The sequence below is a fragment of the Drosophila novamexicana genome, unplaced genomic scaffold (genome assembly GCF_003285875.2).
Source record: "Drosophila novamexicana strain 15010-1031.04,08,12 unplaced genomic scaffold, DnovRS2.1 tig00004554-arrow-pilon, whole genome shotgun sequence".
Taxonomy (NCBI): domain Eukaryota; kingdom Metazoa; phylum Arthropoda; class Insecta; order Diptera; family Drosophilidae; genus Drosophila; species Drosophila novamexicana.
Window position 1 is genome coordinate 2,706,004 of NW_020825051.1, and position 19,952 is coordinate 2,725,955.

At 40.2% G+C, this 19,952-nt stretch overlaps 3 protein-coding genes across 3 annotated transcripts in view; 1 reads left to right on the plus strand and 2 right to left on the minus strand.

Moving 5' to 3' along the window:
- Positions 1 to 122: 122 nt before the first annotated feature.
- On the minus strand, positions 123 to 2,190 carry LOC115769710 (very long-chain specific acyl-CoA dehydrogenase, mitochondrial). Its single transcript, XM_030714640.1, has one exon. The coding sequence runs from the start codon at positions 2,141 to 2,143 to the stop codon at positions 260 to 262; it is 1,884 nt and encodes a 627-aa protein (XP_030570500.1). The 5' UTR covers positions 2,144 to 2,190; the 3' UTR covers positions 123 to 259.
- Positions 2,191 to 2,447: 257 nt separating this feature from the next.
- Positions 2,448 to 6,333, plus strand: LOC115769587 (gastrula zinc finger protein XlCGF46.1-like). Its single transcript, XM_030714463.1, has 2 exons — positions 2,448 to 3,015; positions 3,078 to 6,333. The coding sequence occupies exons 1-2, from the start codon at positions 2,545 to 2,547 to the stop codon at positions 3,903 to 3,905; spliced, it is 1,299 nt and encodes a 432-aa protein (XP_030570323.1). The 5' UTR covers positions 2,448 to 2,544; the 3' UTR covers positions 3,906 to 6,333.
- Positions 6,334 to 6,341: 8 nt separating this feature from the next.
- The window catches only part of LOC115769589, a 76,557-nt gene continuing 62,946 nt past the window's right edge, over positions 6,342 to 19,952 (minus strand). The window contains exons 4-7 of the mRNA XM_030714464.1: positions 15,006 to 15,108; positions 11,105 to 11,127; positions 6,751 to 7,085; positions 6,342 to 6,685 (exon numbers count right to left, since the gene is read on the minus strand). Of these exons, the coding sequence (XP_030570324.1) occupies positions 6,347 to 6,685; positions 6,751 to 7,085; positions 11,105 to 11,127; positions 15,006 to 15,108 (800 nt within the window). The 3' untranslated portion in view covers positions 6,342 to 6,346. The remainder of the gene's footprint in view (positions 6,686 to 6,750; positions 7,086 to 11,104; positions 11,128 to 15,005; positions 15,109 to 19,952) is intronic.

Here is a 19,952-nt window from a genome sequence, read left to right on the forward strand (position 1 = left end):
ATGTCGTGCCTATCTTAAATGTTCAGGTTTAATCAATCGTATTTCAAAGTTCCAAATGCTGAAAAAAAAAGATTAAACTTATGATCCCAACATTAATTATCCCAAAATCTAACTAAAACCAATTTTAATTTACTTAAAAATGTATTTTGAAATTCGGTACAGAAAAGGTTGAGGCAAATATAATTTTCTAATGGTTGGATTAGACATGTGGATTAGTTTCTCTCTAGTTGTTCAATCTATTTGTTTTAAAACTTAAAATTCAATGTAAATCAATGACACCTGTCGAGTGTACACCATCCTGTTCACAAATCTTTTTTGCTAATGTTGATATTAACTTGTTTTCGGCTTGCAGTTGGCCTGAGCTCGCCTTTCGCAAATGTTGGTTTACTCGCTCGGTTGCCTGAATTGACAGGGCTTTGGTTAGGTTAAGTTCATGTTCCGCCGTGGGCAGGTTAAGTTTCGCAGTTCGAGTTGCTCGCGAGAGCGTTGCGATCATGGCGTAAATGTCGATGGCGGCATTCGCCAAGTGATTCAATATAATCTGTTCGTTGATGATGTTCTTGTTGTATTTCACTAGAGCCTCCTCCGTGGTCCGGCCGAATAGATCAATGCATGCGGCGGTTCTCTTCGCAGATTCCTGCAATTCGGGCACCACAAAGGTGCTCAAGTCGGTGCCACCCAAGCCAATTGTGGTTGTTGCACGTCGGGATGCCTCTTTGAATATGAAGCCTAGATTGGCAGCCGGATTTTTAAGCGCAAGCTGCAGTTCCTTCAAATGGTTGCCGGCGTATTGCACGCCGGAGAGGGCCACAAACAAGCGTAGCACCTCGTTGGTGCCCTCGAATATGCGGAAGATGCGCAAATCTCGCATGATGCGCTCCAATCCAGTCTCCTTCATGAATCCCATGCCACCAAGAATTTGTATAGCTTCGTCGCAGACATGCCAAGCACTCTCAGAGGAGTAAATCTTCGATATGGCCGTCTCCAAATGGTAATCCTGACTGCCCGAGTCCATGTTTTGCGATATCATAAACGCCATCGATTCCGTGGCATATTGCAGTATATTCATTTTGGCCAATTTCTCCTGAATGGTGCCAAATTCTTTGATCTTCTGCCCAAACTGCACGCGACTATTGGCATGTGCCGTGGCAATCTCAATGCACTTCTTCATGGTACCCGACATGGTGGCACCCATGCCAAAGCGTCCACTGTTCAGTATGTTGACGGCCACCTTGAATCCTTCGCCCTCCTTGCCGAGAATGTTTTCAATGGGAATCTTCACATCCTCGAAATAAACCTCGGTCGTGTTGGAGGCCTTAATGCCCATCTTCTTCTCTGGTGGACCGCTGGTGACACCGCCGAAAGAACGCTCCACAATGAAGGCGGTCACCTTATCCTTCTTTTCGCCAGTCTTTTTGTCGATTTGTTCGGTTTGGGCAAACACTGTCATGACCTCGGCTAATCCGCCGTTGGAAATCCATATTTTGGAACCATTTAGAATATAGTACTTGTTGTCTGCACTTTTGACTGCGCGGCTGCGTATGGAGTTGGCGTCCGATCCAGAGCTTGGCTCGGTTAGAGCAAAGGCTGCGTAAACCTCTTCAGAAGCTACCTTGGGCAAATACTTCGCCTTCTGCTCGGGCGTTCCATACAGCAGAATACCCTTGAAGCCGATGCTCTGATGCGCGCCCAGGGTTATGCCCAGTCCCAAATCATTAGCTCCGACTATTTGGCACAGCCTTGCGTATTGAGTATTGTTCATGCCCAAGCCGCCATATTCGCTGGGCACCTGGATGCCCATGCCGCCGAGCTCCCATAAATTTTTAAGGGTATTATCGTCGATGACGGAGTTTTCGTCATTGCGCGCAGCGTTGTTTACATCGGAGAAGAATCTTTGAAATGGATCTAGCATACTGTCGGTTGTTTCCTTTTGTTCCAATGTCAAGACATCGGGGTAGGGGAAAACTTGCTTCGAGACCAAAGTGCCACGAAATATGTTTGCCATGAAAGATTCATTTGGTCTTTTGGGCTCCTTGCTAACTTCATTTTCGGGTTTCCTTTTTGGGACGGCAGCCGAGTAGAATCGATATTTATAAATATCTAAAATTAATTTACGCGATCCGTAACTATTTAATTTCAACATTTTAACAAGACAACTGAACTTTGTACCTAAACGTAAACAATGACGACGGGGGTGACCTGCTACATCTAACAAGTACTTTAAAGTATCTGCTACCAAAAAGTTGTTAACAATTCCAAAAATAGCGACTACATTTTAAAAATTGAATTAAATGAAAAAGTAAATCACATGCATTATTATATTTGTTTAAGGAAGCATGTTTTTAATTATATTTGTATTATTTTTCTAGTCACGTTTGATGCCACCAACATATGTTTACACGGTTGTATTTGAATAAAGTTATCGATAGTCGATAACCTCTGGTCAGCTGCAACCGCGTTAACAAGAAAACGCCGTAATTTATTCTGAAACAGTGGACAAGCAAATTGCTTTATTCAAATGTGATAAACTAATTAGCAGCTTCGATGACTACTTTTACGAAGTGCCGTGTTTGTATTTGTGATCTCGATGCAACTGTCGGTAGCTACGATATGCGGAAATTGCCTCTATTAGCACACAAGTTTGTCACCTGCACCGATTTGTCCGTGTCTGAGGAGCAACGAGTCCCCAGTGAGCTGTGCCAGGCGTGCTATAACCAGTTGGAACAGTTGTATGCATTCCGTGCCAAGTGCATTGCGGCTGATACAAAATGGCGCATGCAAATTTTGGCATTTTGCGATGAGGAGGAACCCATTTACGACTTGGAGGCGGCACCGAGTACAGTTGCAGTCGAGGAGCTAAAAGAGAGCAATGAAAAGCAAAGTGAAAAACTGCACAAGAGCAAAGCAAAATGTAAAGAGCACCAATTGGATTCTGTAGAAGTGGAAATTGAAAATCATGACATGGAAACACCTGCACAGCCCATGGAGGACGACGTAGAATTGGATGCCGTTACAGTAAGAAAGCCAAAAACAGAATTATGTGAGAAATTTATCAGAAGCATTGCTTAACTTTTTAGAGTTCCTCGCCACAGCATCCCAAAAGCGTCTTCAAATGCGATATATGCGCCGCGCAATTCTTAAATGAGAAGCGCCTGCTAGCGCATAGTCGGCGACATGGACAGATGCCGTACCCCTGCCCCGAGCCAGGCTGTGATCGCGGCTACAGCCACAAGCATACTTTATCCCTGCATATGCGAAAGTGTCATAAGCTTGGTAAGGAGCACAAGTCGCATGTTTGCGAGTTCTGTGGCAAGCTCTTTGACACTATGGCGCTGCTCAAAAACCATCGTTTTACGCACAAGGACAAGTTGGAGCAGCCATTTGTGTGCGAGGAGCCGGATTGTGAGCGACGTTTCGCCACTAAGCAGCTGTTAAAGATACATATGATGCGCCATGCGGGCATTAAGAATTACACATGTTCATACTGTGGCGTACAGAAGACGACACGGACTGAACTCAAGATTCACCTAAATTATCATACGCTGGAGCGCACCTATTGCTGCCGGCTCTGCTCTAAGGTGTGCTACAGCTCCAGTAATCTGAATAAACATATGCGCACCATACACGAGCGTGCTCGGAATTATGCCTGCCGCTATTGCGAGCGCGCCTTCATTCAGCCCGAGACACGTAACCAACATGAGCTAATCCACACGGGCGAGAAGCCACATGGGTGCGTGGAATGCGGCAGACATTTTAGGCAGAAGGCAGCATTGCGCGCTCACTATAAAATTCATACCCGCCAGCTTAAGGAGTCGAACTCCGAATTAGGAACTGACGCACATGAGATTGTAGGAGATGAGGATGGCAACGATATGCCAGAGAGTGAATATGTTGAATACGACTGAAAGGTTCATAGCATTTCGAGTAACTTAGCGACTCTGGATGAACAATTTTGACGTTCAACAGGGTTATCCAAATGTGTGCGTTTATAATTGGAGATAACCAATACTCAGGTCTGTATTGCCTTCATATTTATTCTTTTTAAACTCTTCCAAAGAATATTACAATTGTGTCCTGAAAGGACTTAAGCATTGAAGGCGACTTATAATATTCAGTTATTCTAAATGGGTATCAGCAGCAGAGTGGATATAGCCATGCGCGTCCGTCCGTCTATTTCTGTGCAAACTATTCTCTCCGGTTAAATGCTATTGTGTTGAAACGTTGCTTGGGCTCGCCTAAAAATGAAATGTTTTAAAAAGAAAAACTACGCCTGTTTAAACATTATCAACCGAATCCAGCAAATTTGAGTTTCATTATTCTCTTAACACATCTGCAGGCTCCTGTAGAAACAAGTCTAATCCGAATATTATATTTGGTGCTTTGAAAATAGCCTCTGTTTCCTACATATACATATGATTATTTTACTGCAATCTATTATTAGGAGGGAGACAGACTTTTATATATACGCATCACCAAATTAACAGAAGTGTTGAGAACCAGCTTAATGTCAGAAGAAAGAAAAATGAATATGAGAGTAAATTAGTATATGAGCAGAAATGAACTTTGTTATATGGCCCGCAGAGCTTGCTAATACAATATCAAGGCATGACAAGTTGTCAGGCTTACTTGATGTCATGAGAATCGCATAGAAGAATTGCATTGAGAACATGAATTGATATATAGCGGGAGGTAAAGTTGGCCTATATTGATTTCATGCATACATTCATCCAATCATTTATTTTCATATATGAACACATACATACATTTACGCATAACCACAAACATATATCCATAACCACATACATACATACATAACCTCATTCAGATTTTTTAAAATGTACCTGTTAAAAATTGGTATACAACAATAGTTTGTCTTATGGTCCGTCTTAGCGTGCACTTACAATAAATAACGTCGATTCAGTTTCCGGGCTCTTACGGTTCGGGCTGTGAGTCAGTCCGACAATCAATTGTATATATATATATATATATATATATATATACATATGTACATTTCAATATTAAGTTATTCAGATATGTCCAACATGTAAAAAGTGATAAATTGCTTGTGTTTAAAAAGGTATTGAAAACTGATTGTTAAATAAATAATTTATATCGTATCCAAAAAAATGTCCTCTTTTTCGGCAGAAAAATTGAGCGATCATTTGAAAGAGTATAGGAGATCACCAGGGGCAATTGAAACGCCTTCAGTTGAGCCTTTTTCAGAGGTTAATAAAACACAGATCCATTTTGGGATTCAGAATGTAAATAGCAATAGTTTTTAATTATATTTTCAACTAAAACAAAATGTACAAAAATTAAATTAAACAGCATTGGAAGCTGCTGCTACTAAATCTAAAATACATATGTCTACTAAGTTATATGCTTGGAAAATTGTTTGTATACATGTATGTATGTAGTTATTTATATTGAGTTAATGCTGTAGTTTGTAAATGATATGATGTGCTACTTGGAGTTGAGAGAGAGAGCTAGAGCTGTGATCTGTGGCAATGGCCCAGTTTTGGGTTGCTTGTAGTATATTATATTGTATATTTGTATGCAGTATAAATAATTCTGTGTGTGTTTCGTAAATAGTCATAAATACTTTTTTTTTATTTTTATTTTCTTGCATTAAAATCGTTGTAAATATGTTTTCCTTTGCTTCGTTTATAGATATTGTATATAGTATATTTCCTGTAAGCATAAATTCATTTGCTGTAAATATGTATGTACGTGTGAATGTGTGTATGAGTGTTTTTTTTTTTTTTTTTTGCTGTATAAATACGTATAATGCCATTATATGATTTTGGGTACATTGTTGGGGTGTTTTTTCGTTAAGACTGAAATGCGTTACTCTCACCTAATCCAAATTGATCAAAAAATGCTTATGATTCGGTTTTCTGTTTTGCTTTTGCTTGTTATTTGGGCCTTTTTTCTTGCCGCTTCTGTTGTTTTTACATTTTTAGAAAATGCTAAAGTACATAGAACATAAGAATATAGCATATTTAGGCTAAATATCACCCACGATTAAATCGTTGTTTAACACTATATTAAAACTAGATTTATAATACATGCTTGTATGTAAATCTGTCGCTTTATATTACAATTCAGACATAAACAAAAGACACGAATCGAAACTACGCTAACTCTAAGCTAGCATATGCTATAAATATATATATATATATCCATAGAACTATTTGTATATATATATCATTAGACTATATATGTATGTATATAGATTGTGTGTAACGTAATTCTTTAACATGTTAAGCTCGCATTTCTTGTTCTCTTTTCACTTTTTTAAAGTCACATATCTCTTATATAAATTACAAATTAACTGCTCAACTCCTTAGACATAGTCCGAGGGCACTGTGCTGGTGCTCGTCTCATTGATGGCAGCCAGACGCGGCATGCGCCGTTGCGTCATGCCCGCTGCGGCAGCATCACCCGTCGCCAGACCGGTGGTGGCAACGCCACCAACGCCATTGCCGCCGCCGCCGCCATGATGCTCCCAATTGGGCAGCGGCTGCGACATGACATTTAGGCCAACAATCTCATAGGCGCCCTGGTTGCTGCCACTGGCGCCGCCTGGCATGGCCGTTACGGAGAGATCCGAGTAGTAGGCGCTGCTCGGCGCTGACGAGACGACCATGGGAATGTCTTGCTCGTGTGCTTGGAAATTGTATTTCTGCGAAGGATTTAGATGAATGGCGTAACATAATTGGATAAAGTTTGTCATATTGCTTAACTCACCTCGCCACACTGACTGTATGCCGTATTCTGATACGACGGATTTGCCGAACGCACCGATTCGCGATCAAGTTCCGCGTAGAGAGCTTCACTGACACCGACCGGACTGTACGCATCATCCATGTGGGTATAATGATTCTCGGCTGGCGATGTTGATGGCGGACCAATCTGATCGGGTCCCGCCGACGAGCGCCGACTGCCGCCCAGCCAGGTCCAGACGCCCGAGTTGCTAGTCGGCCGGCGTATGCTGTCCGCCGAATGCTTAATGGAAATTGGCGAGCGGTTCTGGCCGGCACCGTTGCGATTGTTGCGACACCACCACGGCTGCGGGCGACCACCTGTAAGAGATGCAGAGCAGTAGGCAGGCACATGAGTAGTTGCTTTGGTATTTGAACACTTGGTGGCTTAAAGCTAAATCGAAATCGGAATCGATGCTGGCGACGCAGAAATCTATGACATTTTGTTCTATAATCGGGCGATAAATCAAACATTGAACGCGACAGAGCAGCAAACAGCAAACAACAAACAGAGAAACAGAGAAACAAACAGCAAAACAAACAAAGCGTAAATTAAACGGCTGTCAACTTGCAGCGAGGTGGCAACAACAGCCACCATTAGCACCGTGTGCCACACAGTTGCACTGTTGCAGTTGCTAGCGAGTGGCATGAGTAACGGGCGACTGGGCCGAAATGTCAAATACTTTGGCTCACTGTGCAAAATACTGTGAGATCCTTTTTAATCAGCTTGTGTGATCTCATTGTGCAAGAAGCCTAACCTCATGAGTAATCCTTGGCATATATCATAAGACTCAGCCAGAGATCATCAACCTTGGCCATTCTCATACATTTGTGTGCTACAATAGGAAGTCTATAAAATTTCTATTCATTAGAGTGAATCATTTATAGGCTGCTTATCCGCTAACAGCATCTTTATAGATTCCTTGAGCCTTGTTATAGTAATTTCTGTTCATAACCAGACCAAGACCTGTTCAGCATCCGCTGTTCCCACCACTACCACAGCCACAGCTCATCCACTTTGCTTAGCTGCTAATGATTGGCCAGTGCTCAGCTTTTAACGCCGCAGCGCTTCGCCTTTCACTCTCGTTGCGCCCAGAGCTGGCCGCCGCTTGAGGCGATCCAACTAATTAGCGGAATGCATACGCAACCACTTGCAAGCGCTGGCAACGTCGCCAATTTTCCAAGTTATGCACATGCATAATGCAGCCATTTCGGTTGTTGCCACTCGTTGCCTGCTTTTAATGCTTATGATTTACGTACTGTGCTGTAGCTATGGCTGTGCCTGGAACTTGGGGCTCTGTTGCTCTCTGGCGATTATTAACCCAACCTTATCGTACGTAGGTGCTCATATACATGCATTTTGTGCATGTCACAAACGCCAGAGACACTGCAATTCGATTCCAAGCCGCAATATTTGCCTGCAACTGAAGCTGGATTTGGACTCGGAGTCGGACTTGGACTTGGATTCGGACTTTGCGGCTAGTTGGTTTTAATAGCTGTTTTTTGTGCAATGTTAACGATGTTGCTGCCTGCTACCGCAGCAAATGTATTGAACTTACGCTTATTGCTGCCATTGCACAGTGGTGCCAAACTATTTTTATCGAATTTATCGAAGCACTAGGTGCTAGGAGCATTAGTTTATTAGGGCTTAGAAAATTATTTGAAGGTATTCCGAGTAAGTCTTGATAGTAAATGCTATATTCTTAGGAATTACTATTATTATTATATTTAATTATCATTATGTTTATTATTATGAGTATGGTATACTTCTTTTTTTCTACCATGACTTTCAAGATGTTCACCTTAAACAATCCAGTCTCCAGTGAGACTAACTGAAGAAGGATTCTTGATTAAAATTATTATTTTTACTATTATCAATAATATTATTATTATCAGCATTATCATGATTATCTTTATCATTATCATTATTATTGTTATTATTATTATTATTATTATTATTATTATTATTATTATTATTATTATTATAATTATTATTATTATTGTTATTATTATTATTATTATTATTATTATTATTATTATTATTTTTATTTTTATTATCATTATTATTGTTATTATTATTATTTTTATTATCATTATTATTGTTATTATTATTTATATAATTTTTTATTTATTATAAGTATTTATATATTTATTATTTTGTAATATGAGCAAGTTCCTCTCACTTTCCTATACACATAAACCATCAACTACCTCAATTTGTTCAAAAAATATATATTTACCAAATGCAAATAACTTCGAGCCAGTGTGCATTAGAAGCTATTGCTGTTGCTGCAACTGCTACCGCTGCCGGCCTTATCTGCTGCTGCTTATCTGCGTGCAGCGCCAGCGGCAGCAACGGCAAATTTTGTTAACAAAATATTTCGCAGCAGCTTTTGGCTAAAAACATTGTGCTCAACTTGACTCCGCTACACCACAGCAATAACAACAAATAATAGTCAAAAAAAAATATCAAAAATATTAACGATCATTTTGGAATTTAATGTGTGTTTTGCGTCTCGTTGGATTTCTGTGAAACAAGTCGCCAAATGGCGCATATGACATGTGTAATGAAGTCTTAATAGTCGCACAGATAATGCCAATGACTGTCAGCGTGTTTACTACTTGAGTTGGCTTGAATGCCTTCTCTGTGTCTGTTACCCAGGCACAAAAAAATGTCGCATAGCTGTTCTTATCGCGTATGCATAATTAAAGTAATGTTACTCATACGCCGCGTTGTCTGCCTGGCAGCGTTCAAGATAATTGAGCACAGAATTTCCTATGCAAATGATGTTTGCACCAACTGCAATTTTGGGGTGTTGCAACAACAACAAGCATTTACCTAGTCAATGGCATTTTGTATAGTTTTTGGCAATTCCACAACATGTGGCAATTAACTTTTAAAGGTGTCTTACAGTATTTTTCTATGCACCTTAATTATTTACTTTGGGTGCAAACATAATCAGCTGCAGTCGAATTGTTTTAATGTGCTCAGCTTTTGGGCAATTGAAAATAAGTTTTCTCTTCGGCATTTTAAAAACTGTTTTTGGGCAACTGGCGCCTGTCGCCACACAACGTCCACGTTGACGTTGACTTCGACATAATCACGCGCTTTAAAAGCTGCTGACAGTTTAACGATTTGTGGTGATTGTTTGTTTTGCTGCTGCTGTTGTTGTTGTTGTGTTTGTTGTTGTTGTTTTTGCAGTTGTTTGTTGTTTTCGCAACATGCAACCGTGCGTAGCAGCAGAAAAAACAGCGAGAGCTAAAACACACACAAAAGAAAAACTTTAGCCAAAAAAAAGTTACAACCGAAAAAACAGCAGAGTTAAAACAACAACAGCAAGTGAAGATTTTCATGGGACAGCTAATTGGCTGCTGTGACATTAAATGCCGTCAACAATTTGTCCTGCATGTCGATGTCAGCACAGGACAGTCAGCAGACAGACAGTGAAATTGGCGCCAATTGGAAAGAGAGAGTTGGCCAAAAAAGGGTCCACATGGTGGGCTTGGGGTGTACCCCAGCTCGTTTGTCAATAATTCGCCTACTGTATAAAGGAAACAGAACCGCGCGCCAAGCAACTAAATCAAAAAGAAAAAAGTTTTTTGCACGATTTTCGAACGTGTTTAAGCCAGCCATCTGAAGGAAAGGCCAATGCCAATAGCAAAAGCTGGCTAGGGAACTCAAGACAATTGTTAGCCTTTGCCTTAATTTGTCTACAAATTTTCTTAAGCCGAATGCTGCCACGGGCTCTGTGGGGGCACGTACATCAGTTTCCATTTCAGCAGCATCTAAGATTTGTGGCACGAACGTGAACTTCATGCATTGTCGTCAAAAATTTGTATGTTCGCTTTGCAGCAGCCCAAGAGCCAAGAGAAAACAAATTAAATTGTTGCCACTTGTGCCACAAATTTGCTCTGCAACAAAAGCAAAAACGAATTTCCGTGAATTGCATGCAAAGCCAGAATTATGCAATTAAAAATGGAAATGGAAAAGCAGAAAAAAATCGAGCGTAGAATATGCTAAGAATACGAAGAGGAGGAAGAAGTTGAAGCAAAAAAGAGTCTGCCTAGCGCTGACTTGCTTAATTAATCAGACGAGGCAGGCAAAAAGCAAGTGACTAATTGATCAAGTCTGAAATGCAGCTGGAGAATGACGGAAATAGCTGCTGACAACGTCTATAGGAAACCTATAAGAAATGTATGAAAAAAAAAGACTTCAAAGTGGAATCGATTGTTGCGATTTAAATATTTATCTTAAATACTTTAATAGCCCAGCAGAATATAGATAGTAATTATCTCGATGTAACACCCCTCTTAAGTTTAGAAACTTGATTTGCACTTACCATTGGCATTCGCTGATTTAATTCTGCAAAGATAAGAAGCGTACAGAATGTTGCAATTAATAAACAGAAATTGGCGGTGAAAAAAAACATAAATTAGCACAAAGCAAATGTCAAAGTGTTCAATGCCAAGAAACGGCGACAAATGGCAAATGCCAAAACGAAAGACTTAGGACACAAACTTCGTCTACGCAAATAAAAGTTTTGCGTGTGACACGCAGATAAACTACTGCAAAATATATGTATAAGCAGATAAGAATTTTACACAAACAACACAATTGCATTACAACATCAGCAGCAGCAACAACAACAGCAGCAGCAGCAGCAGCATTCACCATTTGTTGCAACACAAACGTTGAGATTAGATTAGCGCACAAAATCTTGCGGATAAGCGTAGAGTTGAAGAGGCTGAACCGGATTACCTGCCCGATTTGTGGGCTGTTCTTTCAATGTTGATGTCGTTTTGTTGAGGCGGTTGTTGTTGCTGTTGTTGCTGCTGTTGTCTTCTGTTCCACAAATTCTGCTTTCAATTGAAGTTTAGCAATTTTCTCTAACAGTTTCTCGCATTGCCATTAACTTTGGCCCCACAGTATTTGCACTTGCCACCGCTTTCTGGGTCAGATCGAGCACGAACCTAATGGATATAGATTGTGCGTATCAATTAACCGTCTAGTGTCCGTCCATTGTACGCCGTGTCCGTATGATTGAGTGCAACTCGGCATGCGGTTAAATTTTCCCCTCGCTTTGCCTTGATCGATTATAATGTTAACCTGAGCTAAACCGACGCCAGTTCGACTTTTTGATTCGCATTCGCCTCTTTTTAATTTGGCCTTTTTTTCTCTCTTTTTGCAATTCAATTAAAGTGAACAAGCTCACCGTTCAGCCAGTCGTCGTCCGTCTTGGGGCCGTGCCTTTGCTCTGCGCTAATTTTCCAACTGTTTTTCTTTTATTTTCTGCGTTTTTTTTCTTCAATTTTTTGTATGTTTTTCCTTTGAAACGTTATGTTCAATTTTCTGCGCTTGTTTTTCGCCAGCAGTTGATTTTGTTGTTGTTGTTTTTTCGCTATCGAGCTTGAAGCATGCTAATTGAACACGCCTTTTTATGTAGCTCGGCGTTGTTGCAGCTGCCTTAAACGCTTTAAACTTGAATTTCGTTATTCGTTTTTCTATCAAACTATGAAATACGAGCACGAAGCGACAATTTTGTGCCATTTAACAATGTTATTGTCAAACAGAAAGTGAGCTAGATGCAGACGTGTGTATATGTGTGTGTGTGTGGGCGGAAACTGTTTTTTTTTTTTTTTATATAAGTTTAAGCTCTAAGCTAAATAATAAAATTAAAATCAAAGCAGATTTAATTTGCAGTTAATACTCAGGCGAACCAGTATTTAAAAAATATTTAGAATTACAGAAGCTTCATTGTGTTTTACATGCTAAAATAAAAGTTAATTTGAACTTTGACCAAATTGCAGCAAAATAGTATCTCTTAAACAGAAGCCCAACTTGCATATGCTTAAGAGAATTCTTAAAGTTTAAATCCAATGTATTTAAGAGTCTACTTGCTGTTCTTTATAAAAAGAATTTTAAATAGATTTTGCATTTCGAGTTGCTTAAAAATGTTGATGCTAGCAATCTAGAAACTAGCACAACATCATTTATTTAACGCTCTTCACTCGGCAAGTTAAGTAATTCAAGCGCCAGTATCAATTCGACAGTCAACATTTCAAATCAAATGGTGCTTTGAGTTTTTCCGACAAGTGGCTCAGCAAAAAAAGACATTTGGAGTTAACCGTGTTGCCATTACAATGTCTAGACATTGAGCAAACATTGTCAGGCCGAATGGCAGGTGCCATTAAAACTCGACTTCTGAGGTGTCCACTAACAAATCATGAGCCGAAAAACAAAAACAACCGCAAATGGCAACTGGCAAACTTGTGAGCTGCAGCAGCAGCGGCAGCAGCAACATGTGCCGAGCAAATTTATAGCGCCATTAGGCGATCGAGAATTGCATCAATATGCAAATAAGTGTAACCGATATTACATGTAATTGCTGCTAATTTGGCAGCCAACACGTCCATGCACGACGCCCGAACCCACCGAACCGACCGCCAGCTGACATGAAACAGTTGCAAAAACAACTCTGGCAAACTGACTGACTAAAGCTGACGGCAAGGTGAACAGCGTGACAATCCGATTGCTGTCTACCTATATGGGGTGCGGGCAGCGGGGAGGCCTTCTCCATATGCCCAGATTCCAGCTTAAATAATGGCAAATCTAAGCTAGACAAGCAGCGTGTGAATGCGTAGCCAAACATGCAGCGAGCTACGAGAGCCCCCCACCAACCCAATCGAACACCCCACTCAAACTGTCTGCCTACGAGACTTAGTTACAGACTATGCTTATATGCCCAGCGGGGCGACTGTAGGGTATACTGGGTGTGATTCTTATACAGAGAATATGTCTATAATAAGAATGTTTCTTTGAGGCATGCTTCTAACATCTTTTATTAGGTATGCTTCTTATAGATAGAATGTATTTATTATATTATCCTTGGATGTTTTTTAATCTTATACTATTTAGGATTGTTTTTCAGTCTGTTGGCTTGAAAAAAAAAAATACAAATAATTCAAAGTGACAAATTTAAATACATCTGTTTGTATTTTGTGTTCTGTTTTTCCCCATGAAGGGTATTCCCCTGTCGTCTTTGGCCGACGCCAATTGTTTCTCACTTGTCTCGGCTTTGTATTTGTTTGTTCATTTGTTTGTTTTGCTTTGGCAAATTATTTGCGAAATTAATTTTATGCAAACATGCCGCCAAAATACAACAACATGACAATTTAATTGGACGCGACATGTGGCCAGCGTTCGATTGAAAGGCAACGTTAACTGCGGCAGCGACAGCGGCGCCTGCGCAAAGCCAACAAAAATTTTGGTTAATTTTGAGCTCGCGTGTTGCCAACGCCCCCGCACACTTGCCAGCTGAAGCATCCCCTCCAGCCCCTCCATACTCTGCAATTGCCCGAATATATTTTCAGCAAATGAATGTCCATTTAAATGTATCTTGTCGCGATTACTGAGTGTGTACTGTGTGTATGTGTGTGTGTTTGCGACTGACCCACTCTACGCCTTTGATAGACGCCAAAAGAATGGCCTGTGGCAAAAATGTAGCCTCCAATAATTGTAGTTGCTGTTGTTGCTGTTGTGTGTTTATTTTAAAGAGCAATTAAGTATTAAAGCAATTTCATGTTCTTTTGTTTTGCGCCTCGATTATTTTTGCCGCTATTCTGACCGCATGAAGGCGCTTTAAAGGTTTCTCTTGCCTTCGGTGGGCGTTTAATTGAATTGCTGTTTGCTGTTGTGTGGGCAAATCCATTGTAAATCTGTTGGTTACATACATATGTGTACTTGTGCCACGGCTGATATATTCGCACTGGATGTATGGACATAGCACATATTCAATTTGTCTGGTATTGTAAATGTCGCTGCATGACGGATCGTTGGGGTCGTCTTGGGGTCTGAGTTGAATGTCCGTGCTGGCTATGCGACTCATATCGTACACGTTGTTGTATATATGAGCGTAGAGATATATGTTTATGATGACTAATTGCGGTATTTTTCTAGCTAAATGCCAAAATGTGTCTATTTATTAGCATTTTTATTTATTGCTTGTTGTTTGTCTTGGGCAATTAATTTGAATTGCAAATTTATGCGCTTGCCTTTATAGCTGAAATTAAAAACAGCTTGTCTAACGAAGTTATCCAAAATCGATAACTTATTGATGGATTATTTTGATCACTTTTCCAGCAATTGTGAAAGAACAGAGGAAATATCCTTCTAAGTAGTATGCAGCTAGTAAATGTACCAAATCGAGTAACACTTAATAACAAATTGATCGATATACATACCTTCTACATCTTAGAAATATGACCATTACAATAGCACCTATCAGACCCGATATGATTGAGACTACGATTAGGGTGAATACCCATCCAAGCTCTCCAGCGTTATCTGTAAGAAACCATTAAAAAATTTCAATAAAAACACAAATGAGATGAGTCTTGTAAAAAACTAGATGATCTAGCTAGCGAGCAACTGCAAAAGCAGGTGTAATGTTTTTATGATTATGCAATTTTTATGGCGCGATGGCGATAAAGATGATAAATTCATATGAAAAAAAAGTTATGAATATGAATATAAAGTTGCACAGCAAGTAAATGAGAAAGATAGATACGTATCCGAAAGGTGTTTCGCCTAGCTGTAAAAAAAAAGTATAACATAAGCACGAAATGAAAATTCGTGAGTGAAGTCAATTAGGCGCCATCAAAAGAAGTTGGCGATGAGCAGGCGATTAAAACTGCTCTCAAAACTGAAATTAAACGAGAAAACTGCACAGCTCTCTCTCTCTCTCTCTCTCTCGCTCTTTCTCTCTCGTTCCCACTCTCACTCATTTAACGATGCAAAATTAATTACAAAGTTTATTATCTTAACAACTTGAGGCTGCTAGCCGACATTGGCCCCGCTGGTGATTTAGAATATTTATGGCCTCAGTTAAATGAGGCAGGCAATGAATACTGAATTGGGTAGGGTGAGAGGAGAGGGTGGATAAGACAGTGTGGGCCGTAAGGGTCAGGAGGCAGTAAACGTAGTGAAACACATGCGACTGCGTTTTGACCCTTTTGCCTAGACCTTATCTAGCAGCGGGCATCTGTAAACAAGCGTGGGGTAAACAGCGGGCAAGGGGTGTGAAGGGCTGTGCCAAAAAGGTTAATTTCAGCAAACAGAAATCAACACGCATATAAATATTGCAGCCTGCCTTCACAGTTGCCACGCTTAATATCCTTTTGATAAATGCCGACGAAATTGTAGAAGAAACAACAAAGAGTCGGATCAGAAAAATACAAGTAGGCAAAAATATTGCTGAAATAAGTCGAATGATATTTACCCTAAAAAGTTATGTTTAATTGGATTAATTAAAAATTTAATGATTATTTGAGGCAATTATATTCTTTAAACTATATATTGTAGCTCTAACCAAAATATATAAGCCATGATAAGCTTGTAGATTAAATTTTGTGGGCTTTTATAGACATGACAAGCTGTACGACAAGCTGAAAGTACTCGCATATAAAAATGTATAGAGCATATAATTAACTCAATGCTGATCCGTGTACTAAGTTGGGAATGACTTTCCTAATGCGCCCTTGAATAGAAAACTTTTATAAATTTTGGCCAATTTCGTTGAAAAATGTGGGGTTTTATTTCTTGAAGCTTTCAGGTGGTTCACTTGGCTACTGTTTGGCAGTTATCTCGTTATCCCACTTGTCAGTTGTTTAAATATTTATGCTGCCGGTGCTATAATAAGAGCAAACGCCATTATACTCGCTGCCCCAGCTTCCTCTTTGCCGTCCGCCGCTCTCCAACAGCGCGGCCGTCCATTGTCTTGAGCGTAATAATTCAATTGGCCGAAAACGCAGCCACGAGGCGAACGCTCTGGAAAGCGTAATTAATAACAAACAAAGAGAACGAATGAAATGTAATTTTTGCGTGTGTTTTTTCCCGCCCCCTCTTTTACTGCTCCCTCTCCCTCTCTCTCTCTCTCTTGTAAATTGAGGATGTGGGTGTGGCAGAACAGCGGAAACGGGCTAATAAGCGGCGCCTCACAAAAGTGTTGGAAAAAATGCGCGTTAATTGAGGCGAGCTGTTAAGAAAAAACTACAAGCCAATAAAAAGAAACAAACGTAACGATAACACCTGAAGAAACTTGTTAGCTGGTCTAATATTCGACAATCAGGAAAAACTTTTTCTTTATGTAAAGTCGAAGGCAACGAAATTAGTTGCTGTTGCCCAGGCGGCTCCTCTGTAGTTAACTTCCGATTTAATACTGGTAAGAACTGTAGTTACATTAATGCAACTGGCAAGCTATCTAGCTGAATTGCACTCAAGTGAGTTGAGAATTAAACTCAGGCCCGCTGAGTTTGTTGTCGGATGCTGTCAGACAGCAAGTTGGCAACAGCATCGTAAAGTTCCACTTGTGACTGACGCAAGTTATGGCCAAGTGGCTTGGGTTGGTTTTAAAAAAGACTCCCGTTTTGGGAGGGGGGCCCTTTACTTTATTTATGCCACTCGCCAGGGACCCCAAGCGGTAAGCAACATGCAACAGGTGTGCGCCGCTTCACGCAATGAGCGAGGCCCCAAGAGAGCGAGAGAGAGGAAGAGCAAGAGCTGCAGAGGGAGCCATTCGACCTGGTCAGGTATTTATTAGCAGTTGCTGAGTCGCTGATCTATTTAGGTTCAGTATGGGCCAGTCTAATTGGCAACTCATTAAAATAACTTCGTGCTGGACAACGGACAATGGGCAGCTTGTAACTGGCTCGTCACTTTTGGCATAGAACATGGCAAAACTTTTGGTTTTCTTGGAACTTTTAGGACTTGACACGAAAACAACAACAACAACAGCGACAACAACAACAACCGCCGAGAGGCAAAACTGTTGCAGCTGTGCAAATGCACAAGTTTCCATGGAAATGCAAACTGGGCTTGCATGCTGCAGTTCAACAGCAGCAAAACCAACAACAACAACAACAGCAGCAGCAGCATCAGCCGCAGCAGCAGGCGGTATTCGAGATACATCCATCAGATACAAATGGCTGCCCGCAGATGTAACCGCCGCCAACTTGCTTCGCTCGTCTGTCAGCAATTGTAATAATCGATCTGAGCCAAGATGATTGATGATGCGACACAACAGCCCCCGATGGAGATTTATGGCCGCCAGCCTAATGCGTCTGCTATATCTACAAGCTCATATCTATCTCAAATGCCCAAAAGTCGACACGTAATTTCGATTTGGCGACATTTATGGCGCATTATCGCATAATGCATTTTCTATATGCTAATTTCAACATCGTTTGGCTCCTGCTCAAACCCACCTGCTGTTGCCGCGGTGGTAAATCATACGAAAATTGGCCCACAGTTTGCTGTTGCGGCAGCTTGTTGCAGCTTGTTTTTGCCATTGGCGTTGCAGCTGAGCATTTGCCAAACTGTCGCGCAGTTGCATTTTTAATTGCCCCACAAAAATGCCGAAAATGAACAGCAGCAATGAACTGCAACTGCAACAGCAACAAAAACAACAACAACGGGCTGCAACAACATGCTGTTCAGCTGACTTTTATCTAACAACGTATCGGAGGCGCCTTCGCCTTTGCGGTGGGCGTGGCCGGCATTCGCATTCGTGCAACCAAAACGGGCCAAATACGACTCAATTAACAGTCCACACAATTAAATTAAATGCTCGCATTTGTTTTTAAATTGAGCAATTAAGAAATGATTTAGCGCATTTTTTGCGGCCATTTTGGTATTGAAACACATTTTTTCTTATCTTGGCTCTGGTGGGCGTTTATTTTGGCGACACAGCTCAAAATTTGATTAAATGCAATTAATTAAAAGGAGTTTTGGGTATAAAGTTATTTAACAGAGCTGACATGAATTCTTTATTGTAGTTTTATAAATAAGTTTTAATTAACAATGTGAATGATACTTGTGAGGAAGGTGAATGTTTTAATGATCTAATTAGTATTATTTGTGTATAGAATAATTATTTTTAATTTAATGAATGTTCATTGTTGAGAGAGCCGCATTGAAACCAATTATCTTAGAAGAATTGGGCTGGAAATGGTTTTCATTTCTAATTTCTATTATTGAGCTATTATAAAATTTCTAAGCTGACCCAAATTATATAATTTGTGCGTATGAATTTAAATTATGTGCAGATTTTGAGGTTTAATGTTTTTGCAGAGGTAAGGAGGTGAAAATATATGCTGCATTTATACACAATCAAGTTTAATTAATATGCAAAGCGGGCTACTCAGTTTTTATAATTCTTTTGATGCGAATTTGATGGGAAAAATAACATGGCATTAAATTAAAATATGAGATATATGTGTGATTACGTTAATTATGAATTTAAATTATAGGATTTTTGTATGCATTAATTTTTTTAATCATATTTAAGCAATTTTTGCTCAGTGAATGCAACCTGAGGGCTTAGTTCATAAACGTTCATTCAACATGAATAAAAACTGCCAGCTGCCGCTTTTCTTTGTGATTCTCAGAACAGAAAATGCCAAAAAAAATTAAGAAGAAGAAAGCAAAAATTATTTGCAGTTTGTTTCAGTTAAAAGGAAGTAGCATATGTAGGCCAAAAAGTCAGAAGCAGCAACATAAACTTGCGAATACCTCCCATATATTCATTACACACTCGTTTACGTATGTATTCGCAACATATGGTCAAAATTTGCTGCTCGCTTAACAGAAGGCAACGCGCAACAGAATTAAATGACAAATTAAATAATGTCAGCAACGCGGCGGTTGGCAAAAGGTTAAAGCCATAAAAATAAGGGCCAAGTGAGTCCCCAAAAGTCAATATAATAAATTACACGGCGACAGTGGCGATAATCAAATGAACAACAACAACAACAAAAGAGTCAAAAACGAAAAAAAGTGCAACATGCGTTGGTCAATTCTTTAGCGGCATTTTTGGCTCTTCTGCAGTTGTTGTGCGGAGTTTTTGTATTTTTTTCTGCTTGCCGAAAGTCGTTAAAAAACGCACAAAATTTTTGCAGCGGCTGCAAATTGTCATCGAAATAAAAATAAAAATTAAATTGAATGCGCAAGCGCGCCGACAAGCGACAGGGATAGGGCAGGGAACAGGGGAAGCAGGAAAAGTGACTGGGACAGGAACTGAGACAGGGACTGGGACAGGACCCCCAGCGGCGGCGCCACCAGATACAAGATACAGATACGAATGTGAATGTGAATGTGAATGAGTGTATGTGAATGCGTATGCGATTGTCGCT